Raw genomic sequence first — 22,402 nt, 5'->3', positions numbered from 1 at the left:
AAGCTTTAAAATGGCACCAGTTTCATTTTTCTACCTGGAATAGTTCATGAGATATACGCATTTGTAATGTTCCCAAGACTTTTGAAACACCCTGTATAATAATAATAATATAACAAAATATAATAATAAAAAGTAAAATATATATAATAATAAAAATGATAACAAAATATAAAAATATATAATACCAACAAATAACAAAAAATATTATAATAAAAATATAACAAATATTTAATAATAAAAAATATAATAAAAATATAATAATAAAAACAACAAAATATGATACTAAAAATATAACGAAAAATAATTATAAAAATCATAAAAAGTATAATGATAACAAAAATATAAGAATATGAATATAACAAATATATAATATTAACAAAAATATAATAATAAATATAATAAAATATAATAATTAAAATATAAAAAATATAATAAAAACATAACAAAAATTTAATAATGAAAAAATATAAAAAAATATATTAAAAAAAATATAATAAAAATATAATATTCATTTTCTGTGCACATAATAAATGTTGTAGTTTGAATGATTTAAAATCTACAAGAATGAAAAATTTATTGTATTTCTGCCTAACATTTTTATTGAGAAAAATTGAAAAAAAAAACAATATTTTCATTATTTTAATTAGAATGTTTGATTCAAAAAGGTTAAAAATGCAAAACAATTATTTAAATGCGTTTATTGTATTTTTTTTTCAGTTTACAAATATGTTTCTTTTACAAATAATATGCTGTGTCTTCCAAAAGTAATGTCTCTTAGTTTTTTATATTCCGCCCAAATGGATCAGAGGAGATTGCAAATTGAATTATTATGATGACTGAACTTATGCATTCATTACCTGAAAGTTTCATCTCTCTGTTGCAGATATTTACGGTGTGAGACTCATAGAAAGTAACCCCTGTCATGTACACGCGTCAGAAGCAGAGATACATCATTGAATTCTTAGCAAAAGCGCATTGAAGAATGATGGTGACTACGTAGAAAAAAAAAATCTTGCAGCAAGAAAAAGTTGCCTGTTTTAACGGTACCACTCCCATTTTTGTAGCTCTTCAACTTTTCTAGTTAAAAGAAAAACATAGGAGTTTTTATTTTTGGAACAACACTTATATGACAAAGTGCGCTATGGATGTCAATTGTTCATCGAGAATTACTATGCAGAAAAATAAATGGTATTGCTTGTGGAACGCCCTCTCGTATAAACAGAGTTTTGTAAATGACGAATTGAGAAAAGCGAAATTTTATAAAAAAAAAAAATACTTTATATCTACAATTGTCTAAACATAAAATTTATTTTCAATCCGTAAATGTTTATACTGCAAACACGTGCTTACTAAAGAAAGTTGAGTAGTCACAAGTCAAAATGTTTATAGTGTGAATAATATGCTTATTTCAGTAACACACATATGGGAGTATTTAGCAGCATGGTATTGTGTATGTGTCTTGGTTTACCTTGTCATGTGACTGTGTGAGTAGTAATTCGTTTCTGTTCGCTTGACTCTAGCTAGTGTGTAAGAATGTGTGCGCGAAATGAAGAAGGCTTGTATGCGTGTCATTGAAGATTTCTTTCCGTCTTGCCTTCCTCAGTCTAGGCACGGAGGAGGGTTATATGTTCTAAGGGGTTCTGTTCTAGGCGCGGCGGGTGTCATCTAGCGAAATTCTCATTTGATCGCTGTTTAAGGTATTTAGTTTATAGTGATTTTTAAGTTGCGTGTTGGCTTATTCTGATATAGACTTGTCATTGGGTAGAGGGGGTTGAAACGGTTTTTATTAATAAGAAATACTTTGAGTTAACACGTTTCTGTAAAAAAAACTTACTTGCTTTGGAAATGACAGAAAGAAAACATATTCAGACGAAGTGGAGAAAGAAAGAGCGAGAATGGTGGTTACTGTGCAGAAAAATAAATTCTGGAGCACAAAAGGTTGCTCGTTTTAATCGTACTACTCCCACCTTTGTAGCTCTTCAACTTTTTGTTAAAATTCTGAAATTTTCCTTTGTTTCACTTTATTCTAAAAAGGCGTGATGCAACCTCCGTCTGAACCAAACACGCTTGATATGGACCAGAGCAAAGAACCTGTTCACCCTTCTTCAAGATGTTCAGTAAATTTTCTAAATTTTAGCCAAGGTAAAAACATTAATTCTTTTTATAATAATTCTAATGCATGTTGTTGGTTGGTTGTTTTTGTTTTACGGCATATCAACCCTTTTCGGGTTATTTAATGCCGAATCCAAAGATTTTGAAGCAAAATTTTTTTAATAGAATATATTTGTTGTTTTCATGTCGGTTTCTATTTAACCCATAGTTGGGACCCTACCAGGTACTACCACTCCGGGTCAGAGTGGACCTGGGAGCAATGGTAATTAAAGGGTGGCTCCACACTCCCCAAAGCCCGCAAGCTGGGGGCCTCACCACTGGATATAGTTGAAGGTCATATCCAGAACCGATGCAAGTTGTAAACCAATTGTATCTCAGCGTTTGCTCGGCTTTGGCAGGAACATGACCTCAACATCCGGATTATGCTGAGTGTCGCCAATAACAACGCTACGTAAAAGAAAATAACAAAATGAATAAATGTAAAAAAAGTAGAAATAAAAGAAAAAAAAACGACCTACTGTAATTTGTTTTTTTATTAGTCATTTACTTTTTAATAATTGTCGAAAAAAAATTAGAAGAAGCAAAAATTATTTTAATGTTTTTTGTGTTTTAAATTTTTTTATGTTGCAAAGTGTTTTTGTGTTTTAAAATTATTTGTGTTTTTTAAGTTTTTTGTGTTTTAAAGTTTTTTGTTTTAAAGTTTTTTGTTTTAAAGTTTTTTATGTTTTAAATTTTTTTGTGTTTTAAAATTTTTTGTGTTTTAAAGTTTTTTGTGTTTTAACATTTTTTTTATTTTAAAATTTTTTGTTTTAAAGTTTTTTGTGTTTTAATTTTTTTGTTTTTTAATTTTTTGTGTGTTAAAGATTTTTTGTGTTTTAAATTTTTTTTTGTTTTAAAGTTTTTTGTGTTTTAAGTTTTTTTGTGTTTTAAAATTTTTTTGTTTTAAAATTTTTTGTGTTTTAAAGTTTTTTGCATTTTAAAGTTTTTTATGTTTATTAATTTTTTTGTTTTAAACTTTTTTTTTTAAAGTTTTTTGTGTTTTGACGTTTTTTTGTTTTTTTCCTCTTCCAATATTTATCAAAAAGTTGCCTGGTAAGTGCGTGGATCCTAACTACTGAGACGGATGAAACAATTAATGGCTGAAAGCGCTTTACAGCCGGACATCCTCAAACAATTATTTGTTAGCAGGCTGCCGTCCAGTATTCAGATGATACTAGCATCTTCCAAAGACACCACCTTGGTCAAGGAGTTGGCGGACAAAATCATAGAAGTAGCCCCGGTGCACACACAGGCCTCAAAGTATTCCTTTCCCCAAACCTCAGTCACCTCCGCGTATGATTGGTTGATCAGCATGTTACACTTGGCATAATCCGGTTGCTGACGTTATGATCCATCCAAAGCTGAGCGAACGCTGAGATAGATCTGGTTCATAATATGCACCAGTATCCATTTTAATTCTGTTCTAATAAAATAATCGCCAAAAAAAAGAGATCAAAACTATAGGAGGGAAACAGTCAACAGAAAGGGAGTTCCACAAGTTTTTGAAAAGAAGCTACTGGAATAGGAAGTTGTATTACAATGTGGTATTAAAATAACAAATTGATGAAGACCACTAGACCAATGAGTTAAATGAACTGTAACAAAGGAAGCAGGTTGGAGATCAGACAATTTAGTACAAAAAAGATTGAGACTAGCAACCTGGAAATTTCTACGTCTTGACACGGTATATATAGTGCCAAGCCTTCCCAAAGGGTCACCCATCTGATACTGGCCAGGCTCATCATTGCTTAACTTTGGTGATCTCGCAAGAACCAGTGTGTCAACGTGATTGTACTGTATAACTTTGTTTAGATACTTAAAATGTCCGTTATGTTGCTTATTCATTTTGATGCTGTTTTGTTTTTGTTTTGTTTTGTTTTTTGTTTGTTAGATTCATATTCTTGTGAGGAAGAACCCAGATGGGCGGAGTTGTACAACCCTAATCCCCACCCCTGCATAATTTGTATACTGATAGGCTTTTGGAAATTTTTTTTCACTGGATTATTATTGATTGGACACTAATTAACCAGATTATGAAAAAAATTGATAAAGAAATCATTATTTCGACATTTTGAAAGGAGTGTTCACTTTTTAGTTACAATGTTCTGGTAAATCAGTCCCCGATTTTGTAACCAATAAAAACGCGGGTATATAAAAACCATAGAAAGTAAAAATGACATGAACCTCTACCGCATTTGTAAGTCAGAAATATTTTTATATTTTTGTTTCTCAAAGAAAAAAAAAGATAGAATGAACCTGATTTTTTTAATTGTTTTTTTTATGAAAATAAAGTTTCGAGTTTTTTGGGTTTTTTTTAAGACTTATTTAGTTTTTGGTATTGAAAAGTGAGTTTGTGGGTGTTTCTTTACAATAATTTGTCTGTTTTCATGAAAGGTGAGGGTTTTTTTTTCAAAACTTTTTTTTTTAATTTTTTAAGTATTATAAATTTCACTAACATGCTAGAGAAATGTGGAGTTTGTATTACTATACACATAGATTCGAAAAAGTTGTCAAAAAAACAAATCTATAACAAATAAATGTTATCAAAGGCAATATAAGTTACTTTTCTACCTAACTGGATATATTTTTTAGTGTTTTTATTTATTGTAGCATGTTTTTAATTTTTTAAGTATTATAAATTTTACTAACATGCTGGAGAAATTTTTCATAATTTTCCATCCTGTTATCAACTTTCATATCGTACGCCTCCCGATACATTGCTTTGTCAGCATGAGATCATTTCATATCTCCCAAAGACATTTCCGTATTTAGAAAAAAAAAAAAAATTGGTGACCAATTTACCAGAACATTCTAGCTAAAAAGTGAGCACCTCTTTCGAATGTCGAAATGATTTTTCATGTCCAATCAATAATAATCCAATGAAAGAATTTTCAAAAAACCTATCAGTATAAAAATTACGCATGGGGAGGGGGGGGTTGTACAACTCCGCCCCCGGATGGATGCATCTTGTTAATTCTGCGTCATTTTTTTTTTTTTTTTTTTTTGAGATGAGGATTAAGATTTGTTGTTATTTGAATCATTTAAACCAGGGTTTCCCAAACTTCTGGACACCATGGAGCCCCTGAGCAAGGCAAAGGTTTTTTTTTTTTCACGGAACACTAACAAGATAATTTCTAAAAAAAAAAAGTTGAAATTCATTAATTTTAAATTTTAACACTAACTAATGATTTTGGGGTTCCTTGCTTTAAGGCTTAAGTTTAAGGGAAAAACCACAAAAGCATTGACATGGCGCTTCTACACTATTGGGACGAAATTTCGGAAATCGTAAAACTGAATTTCACATGAAACCAATGGTATCTACATATTCCTCGTATTTTTAAGATGATTATATCCAAAAATTACAAAAGTCGACAAAGTAGAAAATCATTTATTCAAGAAAATAAAAAATAGAATTTCATGAAAATGATCATAAGACACAGGAGAGTTTAAAAGGGAGGTAATTTTCCATTTCAATTTAAACAAGATGGCCAGAATTGTTCACCTACTAACACGATTAAAGTTGTTCTTTTTTTAATAATTCAGTAATATTCAGGTAAATTTGACTGCATAATTTGGAAGCTAATATTATAATTCATTTCATTTTAAACAAGGTGACTGCAATTTTTCACAATTAAAGTTCAGTAATATTCAGGTAATTTTGACTGCATAATTTGGAAGCTAACACTGTAACTTATTAGATTTGACAAAAAAAAAAATCAGTTGAAACCATTGTTTTTTATCTGAAAACTCCATTTATTGATTATGAAATTTCGTTCTGATAGTGTAGAAGTGCCAATTTTTTTTTTTTATGATGTTGGACATATGAAAATATATACCAGGTAAAGAATGCTCGTGATGGATGTTGTCGGACTATTTCTCGTATCCGAGAATTTCAGTTTCCTCTTCCCTCAGTGTTTGGATCGCAGATGGCTTCTCAGACCAATCTGAGCGTGGAATTTGCGTGAGCAGAGAAGGCAAGCAATGCTTGGCAGGGGGCTGGGTTGTTCAGCACGATTTTTTCTTGCTGCCTCTTGATCTCCACCAGTCTTCTTCTTTCTGCCTCGTATCCTTTAGTACCGTGGATGATGGATTGGCGCCACAGGCACCGATCCTGAGATGTTGTTTCCCAGATGTGAAGATCAAATCCGGTGTTTTTTAGGGTGGATTTGAGTTAGTACTTATATTTTTTTATTACATTTTCACCCCAAACAAGGCAAATTGTCACTTTGGTGTAGGGGGCTACTATCAGGGGCAACAACTACTGGGGTACTATGTAGGGATTTGGGCAGCAAGATGTCGGTTCACGTTACACTTGAACTTCTGCACATCAGTACTGTTGGGGAAGCAGGGACCTGGAATGGAATTCCAGAGTCTAGCAGTTCTGGGGAAGAAACTATTGGAGTAAAAAGATCTTTTACATCTAGGGATCTCTACAGTGTGGGGGTGGGATTTAGCAGCCTGTCGGGTTTGTCGAGGGTGCTCACGTCGTGGGGGCACAAGTGATTGCAGTTCGTCAGAGCATTCACCACTAAAATACTTGTAGAAAAGGCAGAGGGATGCAACATTTCGTCGATGGGACAGAGGCTGAAGCTTAGATGCCAGTTCAGGGCCTATCAGGTTTGCGACTCTCTTTTGAACCTTGTCAAGGAGCGAGAGACTAGTAGCAGATGCACCAGCCCAGATGTGGCAGCAATACTCCATACATGGGCGAATGGTGGCCTTATAGAGGTACAGGATACTTTCGGGTGTTAGTAGTTTTCTAGCACGGTAGAGAGAGCCCACCTTTCTTGCAGCGGCCCTTGTATCGCTATTGAGGGCGGCCGATAGATCTTTTTTCTGTGGCTAGCTCCAAGTACAGGGTTTGTCGAGGGAGCTTGTTTTCATCCATTCTGAGTATGTGTCCCAACCAATGGAGTCTGTGCCTCATGGTGGTAGCCTCAATACTGCAGCTGTTTGCTCTCTCAATAATGCTTGTTGGTTATGTTTATTCAGTTCGAAAAACATACAGTGTTTACCGATGTATTGGAAAATTAGAAATGGCGCCGGACTGTCTGTTGAACAACGTAAGTTTGGGAAAATGAGTTAAAAATAATAACTATACGAAATACTGTGGCCTCAGTTCAATATCCTGCATTCAATGTTTTGCATTCAATGTCTTGGGTTCAATGTCCTGTGTTCGATGTCTTCCATTCAATGTTTTGCATTCAATGTATTGCATCTAATGTTTTGTATTCGACAACTTGCATTCAATGTCTTGCGTTCAATGTTTTAAATCCAATGTCTTGCATTCAGTGTTTTGAATCCAATGTCTTGCGTTCAATGTTTTGAATCCAATGTTTTGCGTTCAATGTTTTGAATCCAATGTTTTGCGTTCAATGTTTTGAATCCAATGTTTTGAATCCAATGTTTTGCGTTCAATGTTTTGAATCCAATGTCTTGCGTTCAGTGTTTTGAATCCAATGTCTTGCGTTCAGTGTTTTGAATCCAATGTTTTGCGTTCAGTGTTTTGAATCCAATGTTTTGCGTTCAATGTTTTGAATCCAATGTTTTGCGTTCAATGTTTTGAATCCAATGTTTTGCGTTCAGTGTTTTGAATCCAATGTTTTGCGTTCAGTGTTTTGAATCCAATGTTTTGCGTTCAATGTTTTGAATCCAATGTTTTGCGTTCAATGTTTTGAATCCAATGTTTTGCGTTCAATTTTTTGAATCCAATGTTTTGCGTTCAATGTTTTGAATCCAATGTTTTGCGTTCAGTGTTTTGAATCCAATGTCTTGCGTTCAGTGTTTTGAATCCAATGTCTTGCGTTCAATGTGTTTGAAATTAAACGTTTAAGAACTACATTTAAGAACTACATTTAAGAACTACATTTAAGAACTACATTTAAGAACTACATTGTGTTGGTTTTTCGTTTTGATGTCTTTTTATTTTTTTTGTTTGTTTCATTTCTTAGGTTCCACACAATCCACGCTACCACCTCCTGCTTCTCAGCAGAGTTCTTCCGGCCTTCTTCCGTCATTGCGCAACAATACTTATGGAACGGACATTCAAGCTTATGGAAAAAGTGTTACAAAACAACCAAAACGACAACGGCGCTCGAATGTAAGACATCATCATCATCATCATACTCAGTTTAACATCATCATCATCATCATCATCATCTTCATCATTATCTTCATCTTCATCATCATCTTCATCTTCATTATCTTCATCATCATCTTAATCATTATCAAAAATGTTACAAAACAACCAAAACGACAACAGCGCTCGAATGTAAGACATCAGTTTAACATCATCATCATCCTTAGTTTAACATCATCATTATCTTCATCATCTTCATCATCATCATCTTCATCATCATCTTCATCATCATCATCATCTTCATATATAATAATCATCATCTTCATCATCATCATCATCATCTTCATCATTATTTTCATCTTCATCATCTTCATCATTATCTTCATCTTCATCATCATCTTTATAATCATCATCTTCATCATCATCTTCATCATCATCATCACAATCATCATTATCTTCATCATAATCGTCATCATCATCATCTTTATCATCATCATGATAATCATCATCATCATCTTCATCATCTTCATCATCATCTTCTTCATCATCATCATCATAATCGTCATCATCTTTATCATCTTCATCATCATCATCTTCATCATCATCTTCAGCATCATCATCATAATCGTCATAATCTTCATCATCATCTTCATCATCAGCATCATCATCATAATCATCATCTTCATCATCATCATCATAATCGTCATCATTTTTATCATCTTCATCATCATCATCATCATCTTCATCTTTATCATTATCTTCATCTTCATCATCTTCATCATCATCATCATCATTATCTTCATCTTCATCATCTTCATCATCATCATCATCTTCATCATTATCTTCATCTTCATCATAATCTTCATCATTATCTTCATCTTCATCATCATCTTCATCATTATCTTCATCTTCATCATCTTCATCATCATCATCTTCATCATTATCTTCATCATCATCTTCATCATCATCATATTTATCATTATCTTCATCTTCATCATATTCATCATCATCTTCATCACCATCATAATCGTCATCATCTTCATCATCATCATCATCTTCATCATTATCTTAATTTCCATCATCTTTATCATCTTCATCATCATCATCATCTTCATCATAATCATCATCATCTTCATCATCATCATCATCTTCATCTTTATCATCTTCATCATCTTTATCATCATCATCATCTTCATCATCATCATCATCATCATCATCAGTTTAACATTCTTTTTACATGCTTTTTTTTAAACACTTACTCTCACCTAACGTAAATTTTAGGTTTGTTTTAGTTCAAATTCTCTAAATTGGTCCGTAGATTTCATAGCAAATGAATTATTTTATCATTTTGGATGTTGTTTATTTTTTATTTTTGTCTCAGCATTCAAATCTGTCTTGTTTTTGGCATCAAAAAAACGGAAAACAGTGGGAGATCTAAAAATTGGGGGGACTGTGCTCATCTCAACTTTTTTATTTCATTTTATTTGGTTCTTTATTTTTTTTTTTTTTGGAGAGGGGGTCATCAGGTTCGATTCATACATCTGTACATAAATAAAATTCAATAATCTATCTATCTATAGCCTGCATATAATATTTTGATTGCAGAAATTCTCCTCTGGACCAAATTACCGTAGGTTTTGCCATAGCAGAGGCCACATACAAATTTATTGTGTCTAGACTATTAGCCATTACATTATGTAACGTTACAATTTCATTAGAGATAGATTAAGATCTTATAATAAAATCCTACAATCCATCTTAGGAGAGCCAATACCATTAGAGGAAGTAGTTCCTATTTTTCCCTCTAATTCATAACTGCTCTCACCGCCCCCACTCTATGCCACGTAAAATTACATGCTTGTATTACCCTTTATTAACTGAGTCATAAACTCATAGAAATAACGTTCACTTCCGATTCGCAGATTCAGAAAATAATGATTTCTCCCTACGCAAATTTCACTCTTTCTCATTGGATGCCAGCTGTAATTCTTTTATTCCAGATTTTAAACCTTCAACAAAAACGAACGCTCACAGATTAGAGACAACATGATGTCTGCACGACAAATTGTTACGACAAATTATTACGCCATATACACACATGAAACCAAAATTACCTTTAACTTGTTTACTTCTTGGCTGCTTGCATATATTTAAACATTTTACTTTTTTTATTTGTAAGGTGGGGGGGGTTGAGTTTCGCTAGCTGGTAGAACACAAAACAAACAAGGTACTATTCTTCTGTCTGTCTGTCTGTCTCTTGTAACAATGTGTGTTTCCTTATATACTTTGAAACTAACAAACAACGGTCACTACCAAGGAAGAACATCAAAGAAGAACAACATTTTTACGTTATTCACTTTAGAGGGGGGGGGGGGCATTTCCCAACTGTCCACCCAGCATTCCTTTTTTGGATGTTGTTAATGCTTGCATATTTATAGTTAATTGTTGTGGACATGCCCACTAATTAGCATACGTGGGTGAACAAGATATAGATAAAGGGATCAAGTCAGCAAGACCGGAGAGCTGTGTTCAAACGCCGGATAGGCAAGACGCATGTGCCGGTTGCTCCATGAAAGACTGTAACACGCCCTCTGCCGGACAATCTTCCAACTGCAGTACAGCTGCACCTTTGTAAATATGTATTATCTTTTCGTCTTAATATATTTGTTTTACCTTTACTTTCTGCGTTCGTGTTGTTATTGATACAGACACAACATTAATTTTACTAGAACCTATTTTTGGGGAGAGGTGAGGGAGGTATGTCCTTTTTATTTTTATTTTTTTTCCACTTTTCGGCTTTTACAACATTTATTTTGCCGGGGGGGGGGGGGGGGTTACATTAGCTCCAACTCCAAAATTTCCTTGAGTATGACGAGTTTTATAAGTATTCGAGTATACTCATTAGGACAAGGTCATTTATATTTGACACAGACAGGTAGCTTTCATTCTGCACTGTAATTCACATGTGGAGGTTGGGGTGTCTATTCTGAAAACCGTTTTTATCATGGGTAGGTCGGAGGGGGGAGGCACCTACAACAAACGTACTTTACTTTTTATGCGCGGAGGGATGAGGGGGGGGGGTGCTTTCGCCGGGCAACGCCAGTTAACAAGTCCTGCTTGTATAATACTAAATACGAAATCTGCATTAATCAAAATATCATATTTAAGCGTATTTTTCGATCAGGCAATGCCAGGCAGCCTGCTAGTGTGTGTGTGTGTGTGTGTGTGTGTATATATATATATATATATATAAATGTGGTCCTATCTTTGTCATGATGCTGGAGTAGTCAAGGTTTCGTGACTACCGTATGGGATTTTGTTTGTGCAACCTTCCTTCGTGCCGCAATACTTGAGGTGATGCGGCCTAGAAACTTAGCGACTCCAAAGGAAACGTAGAAAATAGCCAAGCGACAACAATAACAAGATTTATTGAAACACATTGATGGTTTTTTTTGGTTTTTTTTACAAAGGCATAACCACTTATCAAGGCCAGAGACCACTTGAGGATAAGGCTTAAGAGTGTACAGTAGTCAATTGGACAATATAGTAATCATTAGTAATGGAAATTCGGTAAATTTTTTAACTTAAGTGGAACGGCTCATCAAGAAATTGTTTACATTGGACTTGAAGACAACCATATTGTAGTCAGCTGGAAAGCAGGAAAACGCAAGACAATTCCACAGGTGTGCAGTTCTAAGAAAAAAGCTTTGCTCATGGAATCTACGTTTAGGTTTAGCCACAGATAAAGAGTTGGGGGAATTATTGATAGTGTTTTCAGCTAGACGAGTGTTTCTTGTGAAAGTTTGGCGAGGGGGAACCATAGATTGGAGCTCAGATGAGCACTTGCCATGAAAATAACGATAAAGCAAAGACAAATTCGCAACATCTCTTCTGTGAGATAGAGGTTGCAGGGAAGAGAAAAATACATCTCCTACGAGGCTACGAAGTCTATTTTGAACTCTATCAAGGCAGGACAAGTCTCTTCTAGCAGCTCCTGCCCATATGTGACAACAGTATTCCATCCTTGGACGTATCAGGCTCTTATCTAGATAGAGAATTGCATCAGGAGTGAGATATCTACTGGATCGATAGAAGGATCCCACCATTTTGCTTGTGGCTTTGGCAACATATTTGATGTACGTGTTCCATTTAAGATCAGGAGTAAAGGTCAAGCTTGTCAAAACATGAGGCCTTCCCAAGACGAGAGCTATTCATTTCAATTGATGCCAGTAAAAAAATAAAGTTGAATATCAGAGATACGGGGAGAATATGGTTGACTGGTGGAAAGTTTTTGATAGTCAAAAATGGCAGATATAGCAGCGTCGGAGTTGTCGGCAAGGGACTTGGTTCTCGGTCAACAGGAAAGGAACCAACTCAATTTCTCAATTCGGTGTCCCTCTTTTTATGGGACCGATTTTTGGCAGGTGCGCTTTCTGGTTGGTCAGCCAATCATGACTGTCGACGAATGGTTTAACGCCACAACCATGGGGAAGAGACAAGAGGACACCACGACCCCGGGAGAGGGACAAGAGGAAACGCCTGTCCTCCGGACTCGTATGTGATTTGTCATTCTAGAGCAGCTAATGGGTAGTGCCGTAATAAATGATCTGAGCTCCAATTTCTTGGTCTTGTGTCAAACTTTGCACTTTATGCCCCGATCAGGTTAGACCAGTGTACCTGTCAACATTCGACTGGTTTTGTTTCTGACAACTAGTGCACCTTTTTTTTTTTTTTTTTTTTTCTTTTTTTTTACACAGTGATCACCACTTATCAAGGCCCGGAAGCCACTCAGGGATAAGGGTTACTGCAAGTACATTACGTTAGTGTGGAGATTTGATGAAGTGTTTAATTAGGGGGGGGGCGGTTCATTAGGAATTTGTTAATATTGGACTTGAAGAATCCAAGATGTAGTCCGGAGGGAAGCAGGCAGACGGAACAGAGTTCCACAGGCGTGCAGTTCTAAGAAAGAAGCTTTGTTCATGGAATCCGCGTTTTGATTTAGGCACAGATATAGAGTGGGGGAAATTTTTCACAGTGGATTCAATATATAATAATATATTATATTTATTATAATATTATAATTATTTCAATTTTGGCAAAAGTTTGATATTTTTATTTTCATTTTATTAAAATCTAAATGATTTCGTTTTTACGCGTGTTGTTTTGCTTTTTGGCCAAACCCCGTCGGCCAAACGATTGACATTTTTAATTTTTATTAAAATCGAAATGATTTTGTTTTACTTCTGATAACTTCATATATATTACAATTATTTTGCTTTTGGTAAAAGGTTAGCAGGTCAACACCGCTGCCAATAAATTGTCACTTTTGTCAGTTTCATTTTTATTAAATGATTTTGTTTTGCTTTTAACAACTCCGCTGTTTATTTCAACGTATCTGTATTTCTTTTCTTTTTTTCGTTTTTTCACTGATTTTCACAGTCTGTTAGTTATTCAAATTCAAATGATTCAGCAATTTGAAAATTAATTATTTTCACAGTTAAATTAGTCTAATAATAGAATAACAATAACAAAGACTTTTGCTGGCGAGGACTACTATTGACCGTAACCAGTTATACAGTCCTTTTGAAATTTTCATCTCTATTTTTCCCATTATGTACTGAATATTTGTTAATGAAACCTGTATGAAATATGTTCCTTATTAAATTTTAAAGATTTTCTATTCTGAAAGACGCTTTAAAAAATTTAATCTAAAAAAGTTATTTTTAAGTTTTTGTTAAAAAAAATTCAGATTTTCTCATTATTCAGACCTGTAATAATACAAAGAAGGAGTTGCAAAAAATGAGTTGTGGTGTGAGGAGAAATACAAACTGAAACAGAGAGAATATTCAGACCTGTAATAATACAAAGAGGGGGTTGCAAAAATGAGTTGTGGTGTGAGGAGAAATACAAACTGAAATAGAGAGGAAAGTTTTAAAATATAATCTTAAAAAGATAAGATACAAGTTAGAAAAGCATTTTATCCAAGGCATGAAAATTGTTAAAGAAAATGTTTTTACTATAGGCTTTAGAAATAAAGGTACAATATTCATTTTGAAATTTATTTATCCTCAAAGTGCACTTTTATAAATTTTAAAAAATAAGGTATAAAAATTTAATTTAAATTGAATCAAAAAATTACCTTGGATTTATTTCATGTAATGTACATTTTGTTGCAATTTAAAAACATTATCTTTCATCTAGCAATTAATGATATAGATATAAAATTTTCAATGATTTTTTTTAAAAGTGCAACAGAATGTACATGATAATTATTGCAATAAAAATATTATTTTAGAATAAATATTGCAATAAAAATATTATTTTATGATAATTATTGCAATAAAAATATTTTATAATTAATATTTCAATTAAAATATTTTTTGTAATAAATATTTCAATGAAAATATCATTTTATAATAAATATTGCAGTTAACATATTATTTTGTAAAAAATATTGCAATAAAAATATATTATAATTAATATTTCAATTAAAATATTTTTTGTAATAGATATTTCAATAATAATATTATTTTATAATAAATATTGCAGTTAACATATTATTTTGTAAAAAATATTGCAATAAAAATATATTATAATTAATATTTCAATTAAAATATTTTTTGTAATAGATATTTCAATTAAAATATTATATTATAATAAATATTGCAATAAAAATATTTTATAATAAATATTTCAATTAAAATATTATATTATAATAAATATTGCAATAAAAATATTTTATAATAAATATTTCAATTAAAATAATTTTTGTAATAAATATTGCAATTTAGGTATTATTTTATAATAAATATTGCAATAAAAATATTTTATAACATATATTTCAATTTTAAAAAAATTGTAATAAATACTGCGATTTAATAATTATTTTATAATAAATATTGCAATAAAAATATAAATATTGCAATTTAAGTATTTTATAATAAATATTGCAATAAAAATATTTCATAATAAATATTTCAATTAAAATAATTGTTTATAGTAAATATTGAAATTTAAGTGTTTTATAATAAATATTTCAACAAAAATATTTAATAATAAATATTTCAATTAAAAAAAATTTTATAATAAATATTGTAATTTAAGTATTATTTTATAATAAATATTGCAATAAAAATATTTATAATAAATATTTCAATTAAAAAAAATTTTTTAATAAATATTGTAATTTAAGTATTATTTTATAATAAATATTGCAATAAAAATATTTATAATAAATATTTCAATAAAAATATTTTTTTCTAATAAATATTGCAATTTAGGTATTATTTTATAATAAATATTGCAATAAAAATATTTTATAACATATATTTCAATTTTAAAAAAATTGTAGTAAATATTGCGATTTAATAATTATTTTATAATAAATATTGCTATAAAAATAAAAATATTGCAATGTAAGTATTTTATAATAAATATTGCAATAAAAATATTTCATAACAAATATTTCAATTAAAATAATTTTTGTAATAAATATTGCAATTTAAGTATTTTATAATAAATATTTCAATAAAAATATTTCATAATAAATATTTCAATTAAAATAATTTTTGTAATAAATATTGCAATTTAAGTGTTTTATAATAAATATTTCAATAAAAATATTTTATAATAAATATTTCAATTAAAATAATTTTTTGTAATAAATATTGCAATTTAATTAATTATTTTATAACAAATATTGCAATAAAAATATTTTATAATAAATATTTCAATTAAAATAATTTTTTTGTAATAAATATTGCAATTAAAGTATTATTTTATAATAAATATTGCAATGTAAGTATTATGTTATAATAAATATTAAAATAAAAATATTTTATAATAAAATAAATTTCTATTATGAATATTGCAATTAAAATATTTATTATAATAAATATATCAACTTAAATATTATTTTATAATAAATATTGCAATTTAAATATTATTTTATAATGAATTTTGCCATAAAAATATTATTTTATAATAAATATTGCAATAAAAATATTTTATAATAAATATTTCACTTAAAATAATTTTTTATTATGAATATTGCAATTAAAATATTTTTATAATAAATATTGCAATTAAAATATTTTATAATAAACTTTGCAATTTAAATATTATTTTATTATGAATTTTGCAATAAAAATATTATTTTATAATAAATATTGCAATAAAAATATTGTATAATAAATATTTCACTTAAAATAATTTTTTATTATGAATATGGCCATTAAAATATTTTTATAATAAATATTGCAATTTAAATATAATTTTATTATTAATTTTGCATTAAAAATATTATTTTATAATAAATATTTCACTTAAAATAATTTTTTATTATGAATATTGCAATCAAAATATTTTTATAATAAATATTGCAATTAAAATATTTTAAAATAAACTTTTCAATTTAAGTATTATTTTGTAAAAAATATTGCAATAAAAATATATTATAATTAATATTTCAATTAAAATATTTTTTGTAATAGATATTTCAATAATAATATTATTTTATAATAAATATTGCAGTTAACATATTATTTTGTAAAAAATATTGCAATAAAAATATATTATAATTAATATTTCAATTAAAATATTTTTTGTAATAGATATTTCAATAATAATATTATTTTATAATAAATATTGCAGTTAACATATTATTTTGTAAAAAATATTGCAATAAAAATATATTATAATTAATATTTCAATTAAAATATTTTTTGTAATAGATATTTCAATTAAAATATTATATTATAATAAATATTGCAATAAAAATATTTTATAATAAATATTTCAATTAAAATATTATATTATAATAAATATTGCAATAAAAATATTTTATAATAAATATTTCAATTAAAATAATTTTTGTAATAAATATTGCAATTTAGGTATTATTTTATAATAAATATTGCAATAAAAATATTTTATAACATATATTTCAATTTTAAAAAAATTGTAATAAATACTGCGATTTAATAATTATTTTATAATAAATATTGCAATAAAAATATAAATATTGCAATTTAAGTATTTTATAATAAATATTGCAATAAAAATATTTCATAATAAATATTTCAATTAAAATAATTGTTTATAGTAAATATTGAAATTTAAGTGTTTTATAATAAATATTTCAACAAAAATATTTAATAATAAATATTTCAATTAAAAAAAATTTTATAATAAATATTGTAATTTAAGTATTATTTTATAATAAATATTGCAATAAAAATATTTATAATAAATATTTCAATTAAAAAAAATTTTTTAATAAATATTGTAATTTAAGTATTATTTTATAATAAATATTGCAATAAAAATATTTATAATAAATATTTCAATAAAAATATTTTTTTCTAATAAATATTGCAATTTAGGTATTATTTTATAATAAATATTGCAATAAAAATATTTTATAACATATATTTCAATTTTAAAAAAATTGTAGTAAATATTGCGATTTAATAATTATTTTATAATAAATATTGCTATAAAAATAAAAATATTGCAATGTAAGTATTTTATAATAAATATTGCAATAAAAATATTTCATAACAAATATTTCAATTAAAATAATTTTTGTAATAAATATTGCAATTTAAGTATTTTATAATAAATATTTCAATAAAAATATTTCATAATAAATATTTCAATTAAAATAATTTTTGTAATAAATATTGCAATTTAAGTGTTTTATAATAAATATTTCAATAAAAATATTTTATAATAAATATTTCAATTAAAATAATTTTTTGTAATAAATATTGCAATTTAATTAATTATTTTATAACAAATATTGCAATAAAAATATTTTATAATAAATATTTCAATTAAAATAATTTTTTTGTAATAAATATTGCAATTAAAGTATTATTTTATAATAAATATTGCAATGTAAGTATTATGTTATAATAAATATTAAAATAAAAATATTTTATAATAAAATAAATTTCTATTATGAATATTGCAATTAAAATATTTATTATAATAAATATATCAACTTAAATATTATTTTATAATAAATATTGCAATTTAAATATTATTTTATAATGAATTTTGCCATAAAAATATTATTTTATAATAAATATTGCAATAAAAATATTTTATAATAAATATTTCACTTAAAATAATTTTTTATTATGAATATTGCAATTAAAATATTTTTATAATAAATATTGCAATTAAAATATTTTATAATAAACTTTGCAATTTAAATATTATTTTATTATGAATTTTGCAATAAAAATATTATTTTATAATAAATATTGCAATAAAAATATTGTATAATAAATATTTCACTTAAAATAATTTTTTATTATGAATATGGCCATTAAAATATTTTTATAATAAATATTGCAATTTAAATATAATTTTATTATTAATTTTGCATTAAAAATATTATTTTATAATAAATATTTCACTTAAAATAATTTTTTATTATGAATATTGCAATCAAAATATTTTTATAATAAATATTGCAATTAAAATATTTTAAAATAAACTTTTCAATTTAAGTATTATTTTATAATGAATTTTGCATTAAAATATTATTCTATAATAAATATTGCTATTAAAATGTTATTTTGATTGTAGACAATATCTGAGGCGAGTAAGATGAAACAGATTAAAGAAACCCATAAACATCTATATCAAGTTTTGAAGAATAGCAGTGTCCTCACACAATCAGGTAAATCCTTTTTAATCTATAGATAAATCTATATATATAAAAGCGAAAATGTATGTATGTATGTGTGTTCGCTTTTTCTGTGTATCTACAAAAGGCTTTTTTCAGAGAAGCGGTCGGTCGGTTCACAACTTTTTAAAATTTTTTATATCACATATAAATCATAATATCTCACAGTTAACAACGAAGCTTGCCTGTCTATTTAATTTGCTCGATTTCGGGAAGATAAATATTCAACATTTGTCGCTCGCCGCATGTGGGTTAGTCTTTTTCCTATAACATCTTGGGGGAAAAAAAAGCGTTCAGCAGTAAATACTATCCCGCAGTCAAACTTGACCTCATTAACTCATTAAAACGGGCACCTGCTAAATCCAAGTAATTAAATAAATTCAAACGTGTTTCCGTTAGCATCTCGCGGTGGGGCAATGGTTAACATCACACATATTTTTTTTTTCACACTTTAATTTACAACTTTGCCTCAACGGTTCGGGTTCGATCCTCATACTTACTGTTTTTTTTTTTCTTAACCCCACCCCCCACCCCTGGAGTTTCCGCACACACATCCAAAGACCCGAGCAACGCCAGTAAAAATATAAAGTTGAGTTTTTTGTCACACTTATATAAAATATGTGTAGATATTATTCATCTAATTCAAGCTAGTTGTTTTGATTATTGAGTCCGGAATTTCCCATGGCCCCAAAAATTCAGTTGTAAAGTTACACTCTTCTGGAGTTTGTGTTACAGGAAAAAGGGCTGTTCCCTTTTCCTGTAAATAAGAAAAAATATGAGATGTTGAAAATGAGATTAGGATAAGTCGAGATTCGAACCTGGTAAGCAAGGTTCAGAATAGATTCAGAATTGAAATGTTAGAATTTGGCTATTGTTAAATTTTCATATGAAATAGTTTAGATATTGTTTGTATTGTAAAAAGAATTTAATTGTTCATTCCGCTATGGAAATTGAATTAAAAAAGTCAGCTAAAAAAATAATGAACAATACAATTTAAAAATATATTGAAAAATATGTTAGGTTGAAAAATAGGTTAGTGAGAATTCTTTGTTTGCAGACGTGTGTTTTGGGAACGTGTGCAAGCCACGTGAGTAGCCATGTGAGTTGGTCACGTTTGGAGCCATACATATGACGCCATAGCAGAAAGGGAATTTCTCAATATAGGAGCCAGGATTAGCAGATTAGTCAGATGAGATGGCAGTCGGGCAGACAGGTTCGAGCAGTCAGCAAAGGCAGTCGGAAAGAGTTGACATGATCAGAGGAGAGTCCCTTTAGAAGTGCAGGGAGAACATTTAACCATGTAAAAACGAATTTGAATTCCTGACGTCATCATCATTTCGACTGGTCAAATGAAATAAAGAACATCATCGATTTTTGTAACTGTTTGTCTTCGTGTCGTCATTAAACATCTGAAGGTGACGTGTTAATCATCTTTAATATGAACTTTGTATGACCCCCTTCCAAGTAATGTGTGCCCCTCCTCCATCATAAGTAATGGTTCCCCCTCCTGTGTATAAAGAACTGATCACTCTGTCTCCTTGCTAATATATGTTATAAGAATCCACAGAACTGTAATGTGTATAAATATCATCTCTCTTCTCCCCCACCCCCCTCATCATTGTTATATATATGTCCACCATCTCTCTCTAATATGAATGACCCAATCACTATGCAACAGTTGAAAGTTCGATCCTCAGTGCGGGTGACACTCAAACTACATTTGTGACCTGCTTAGGACTTCTACCCAGTCATGGCTGATGCAATAAGAGAATTCAGTTGTAAAGTTACACTCTTCCGGAGGTTGTGTTACAGGAAAAAGGGCTGTCCCCTTTTCCTGTAAGTAAGAAGAATTTTAGATAAGTGGAAAATGAGATTAAGATAAGCCGAGACTTGAACCTGGTAAGCAAGGTTCAGAAATAGATTTAGAAAACGGAATATTAGAATTTGGCTATTGTTAAATTTTCATATAAAATAGTTTAGATATTGTTTGTATTGTAAAAAGAATTTAATTGTTCATTCTTCTATGGAAAATGGATTAAAAAGGTCAGCTAAAAAAATAATGAATAATCCAATTAAAAAATATATTGAAAAATATGTTAGGTTGAAAAATAGGTTAGTGAGAATTCTTTGTTTGCAGACGTGTGTTTTGGGAACGTGTGCCGAGCCACGTGAGTAGCCGCGTGAGTTGGTCACGTTTGGAGCCATACACAGTATGTTATAGCAGAAAGGGAATTTCTCAATATAGGAGCCAGGATTAGCAGATTAGTCAGATGAGATGGCAGTCGGGCCGACAGGTTCAAGCAGTCGGTAAAGGCAGTCAGAGGAGAGTCCCTTTAGAAGCGAAGGGAGAACATTTAACCAAGTAGAAACGAATTTGAATTCCTGACGACAATCAACTGGTAAAATGAAATAAAGAACATCATCAATTTTTTTATTTTTTTTTTAATTACATTTTCACCCCAAACAAGGCACATTGCCACTTTGGTGTAGAGGGCTACTATCAGGGGCAGCAACTACTGGGGCACTATGTTGGGATTTGGGCAGCAAGATGCCGGTTCACGTTACACTGGAACTTCTGCATGTCAGTACAGTTAGGGAAGCAGGAACCTGGAATGGAATTCCAGAGTCTAGCGGTTCTGGGGAAGAAACTACTGGAGTAGAAAGATCTTTTACACCTAGGCATCTCTATTGTGTGGGGGTGGGATTTAGCTGCCTGTCGGGTTTGCCGAGGGTATCTACGTCGTGGGGGTACAAGTGTCTGCAGTTCGTCAGAGCATTCACCATTAAAATACTTGTAGAACAGGCAGAGGGATGCAATATTTCGTCGATGGGACAGAGGCTGAAGCTTAGATGCCAGTTCAGGGCCTATCAGATTGGCGACTCTCTTTTGAACCTTGTCTAGGAGCGAGAGACTAGCAGCAGATGCACCAGCCCAAATGTGACAACAATACTCCATACATGGGCGAATGGTGGCCTTATAGAGGTACAGGATACTTTCAGGTGTCAGTAGTTTTCTAGCACGGTAGAGAGAGCCTACCTTTTTCGCAGCAGCCCTGGCAATGTTTTCAATATAATTGTTCCCACTCATGTTTCCTGTGAACGTTAGGCCAAGCAGTTTGAAAGATACTCTCAGACAGGGAGTCACTGGCCATTGCTATTGGTGGCAGAGAAGATTTCTTGTAATTATTATGTCATCATTCAACAACTGAAGTTAATGAGTTAATCATCTTATATGAACTTTGTATAACCCCCTTCCAAGTAATGTGTCCCCCTCTCCATCATAAGTAATGGTTGTCTCCCTCCTGTGTTAAAAGAGCTGATCACCCTCTCTCCTAGCTAATATATGTTATAAGAATCCAGAGAACTGTAAAATATTATAAATGTCACTCTCATCACCGTCGTATATATGTACCCGTCATCTTAAATGTGACCCCATCCCTATGCACAATCATCGTAGTTTCTGCCCCCTAGAA

At 29.7% G+C, this 22,402-nt stretch overlaps 1 protein-coding gene across 2 annotated transcripts in view; it reads left to right on the top strand.

Annotated features, from left to right (window-relative positions):
- Positions 1–22,402, top strand: part of LOC145270927 (uncharacterized) — an 87,700-nt gene that overhangs the window by 40,111 nt on the left and 25,187 nt on the right. Inside the window, exons 6-8 of one of the 2 annotated variants that reach the window (XM_080126476.1) lie at positions 2,035–2,142; positions 8,103–8,251; positions 18,830–18,923. In XM_080126476.1, the coding sequence (XP_079982602.1) occupies positions 2,035–2,142; positions 8,103–8,251; positions 18,830–18,923 (351 nt within the window). The remainder of the gene's footprint in view (positions 1–2,034; positions 2,143–8,102; positions 8,252–18,829; positions 18,924–22,402) is intronic. The other variant, XM_080126477.1, reaches the window with a different exon arrangement.

This window comes from Euprymna scolopes, chromosome 46 (genome assembly GCF_053919585.1).
Source record: "Euprymna scolopes isolate OS-2025 chromosome 46, ASM5391958v1, whole genome shotgun sequence".
Classification (NCBI taxonomy): Eukaryota; Metazoa; Mollusca; class Cephalopoda; order Sepiida; family Sepiolidae; genus Euprymna; species Euprymna scolopes.
The sequence above is the reverse complement of the archived record's forward strand: the minus strand, read 5'-3'. Positions and strand labels throughout refer to the sequence as shown.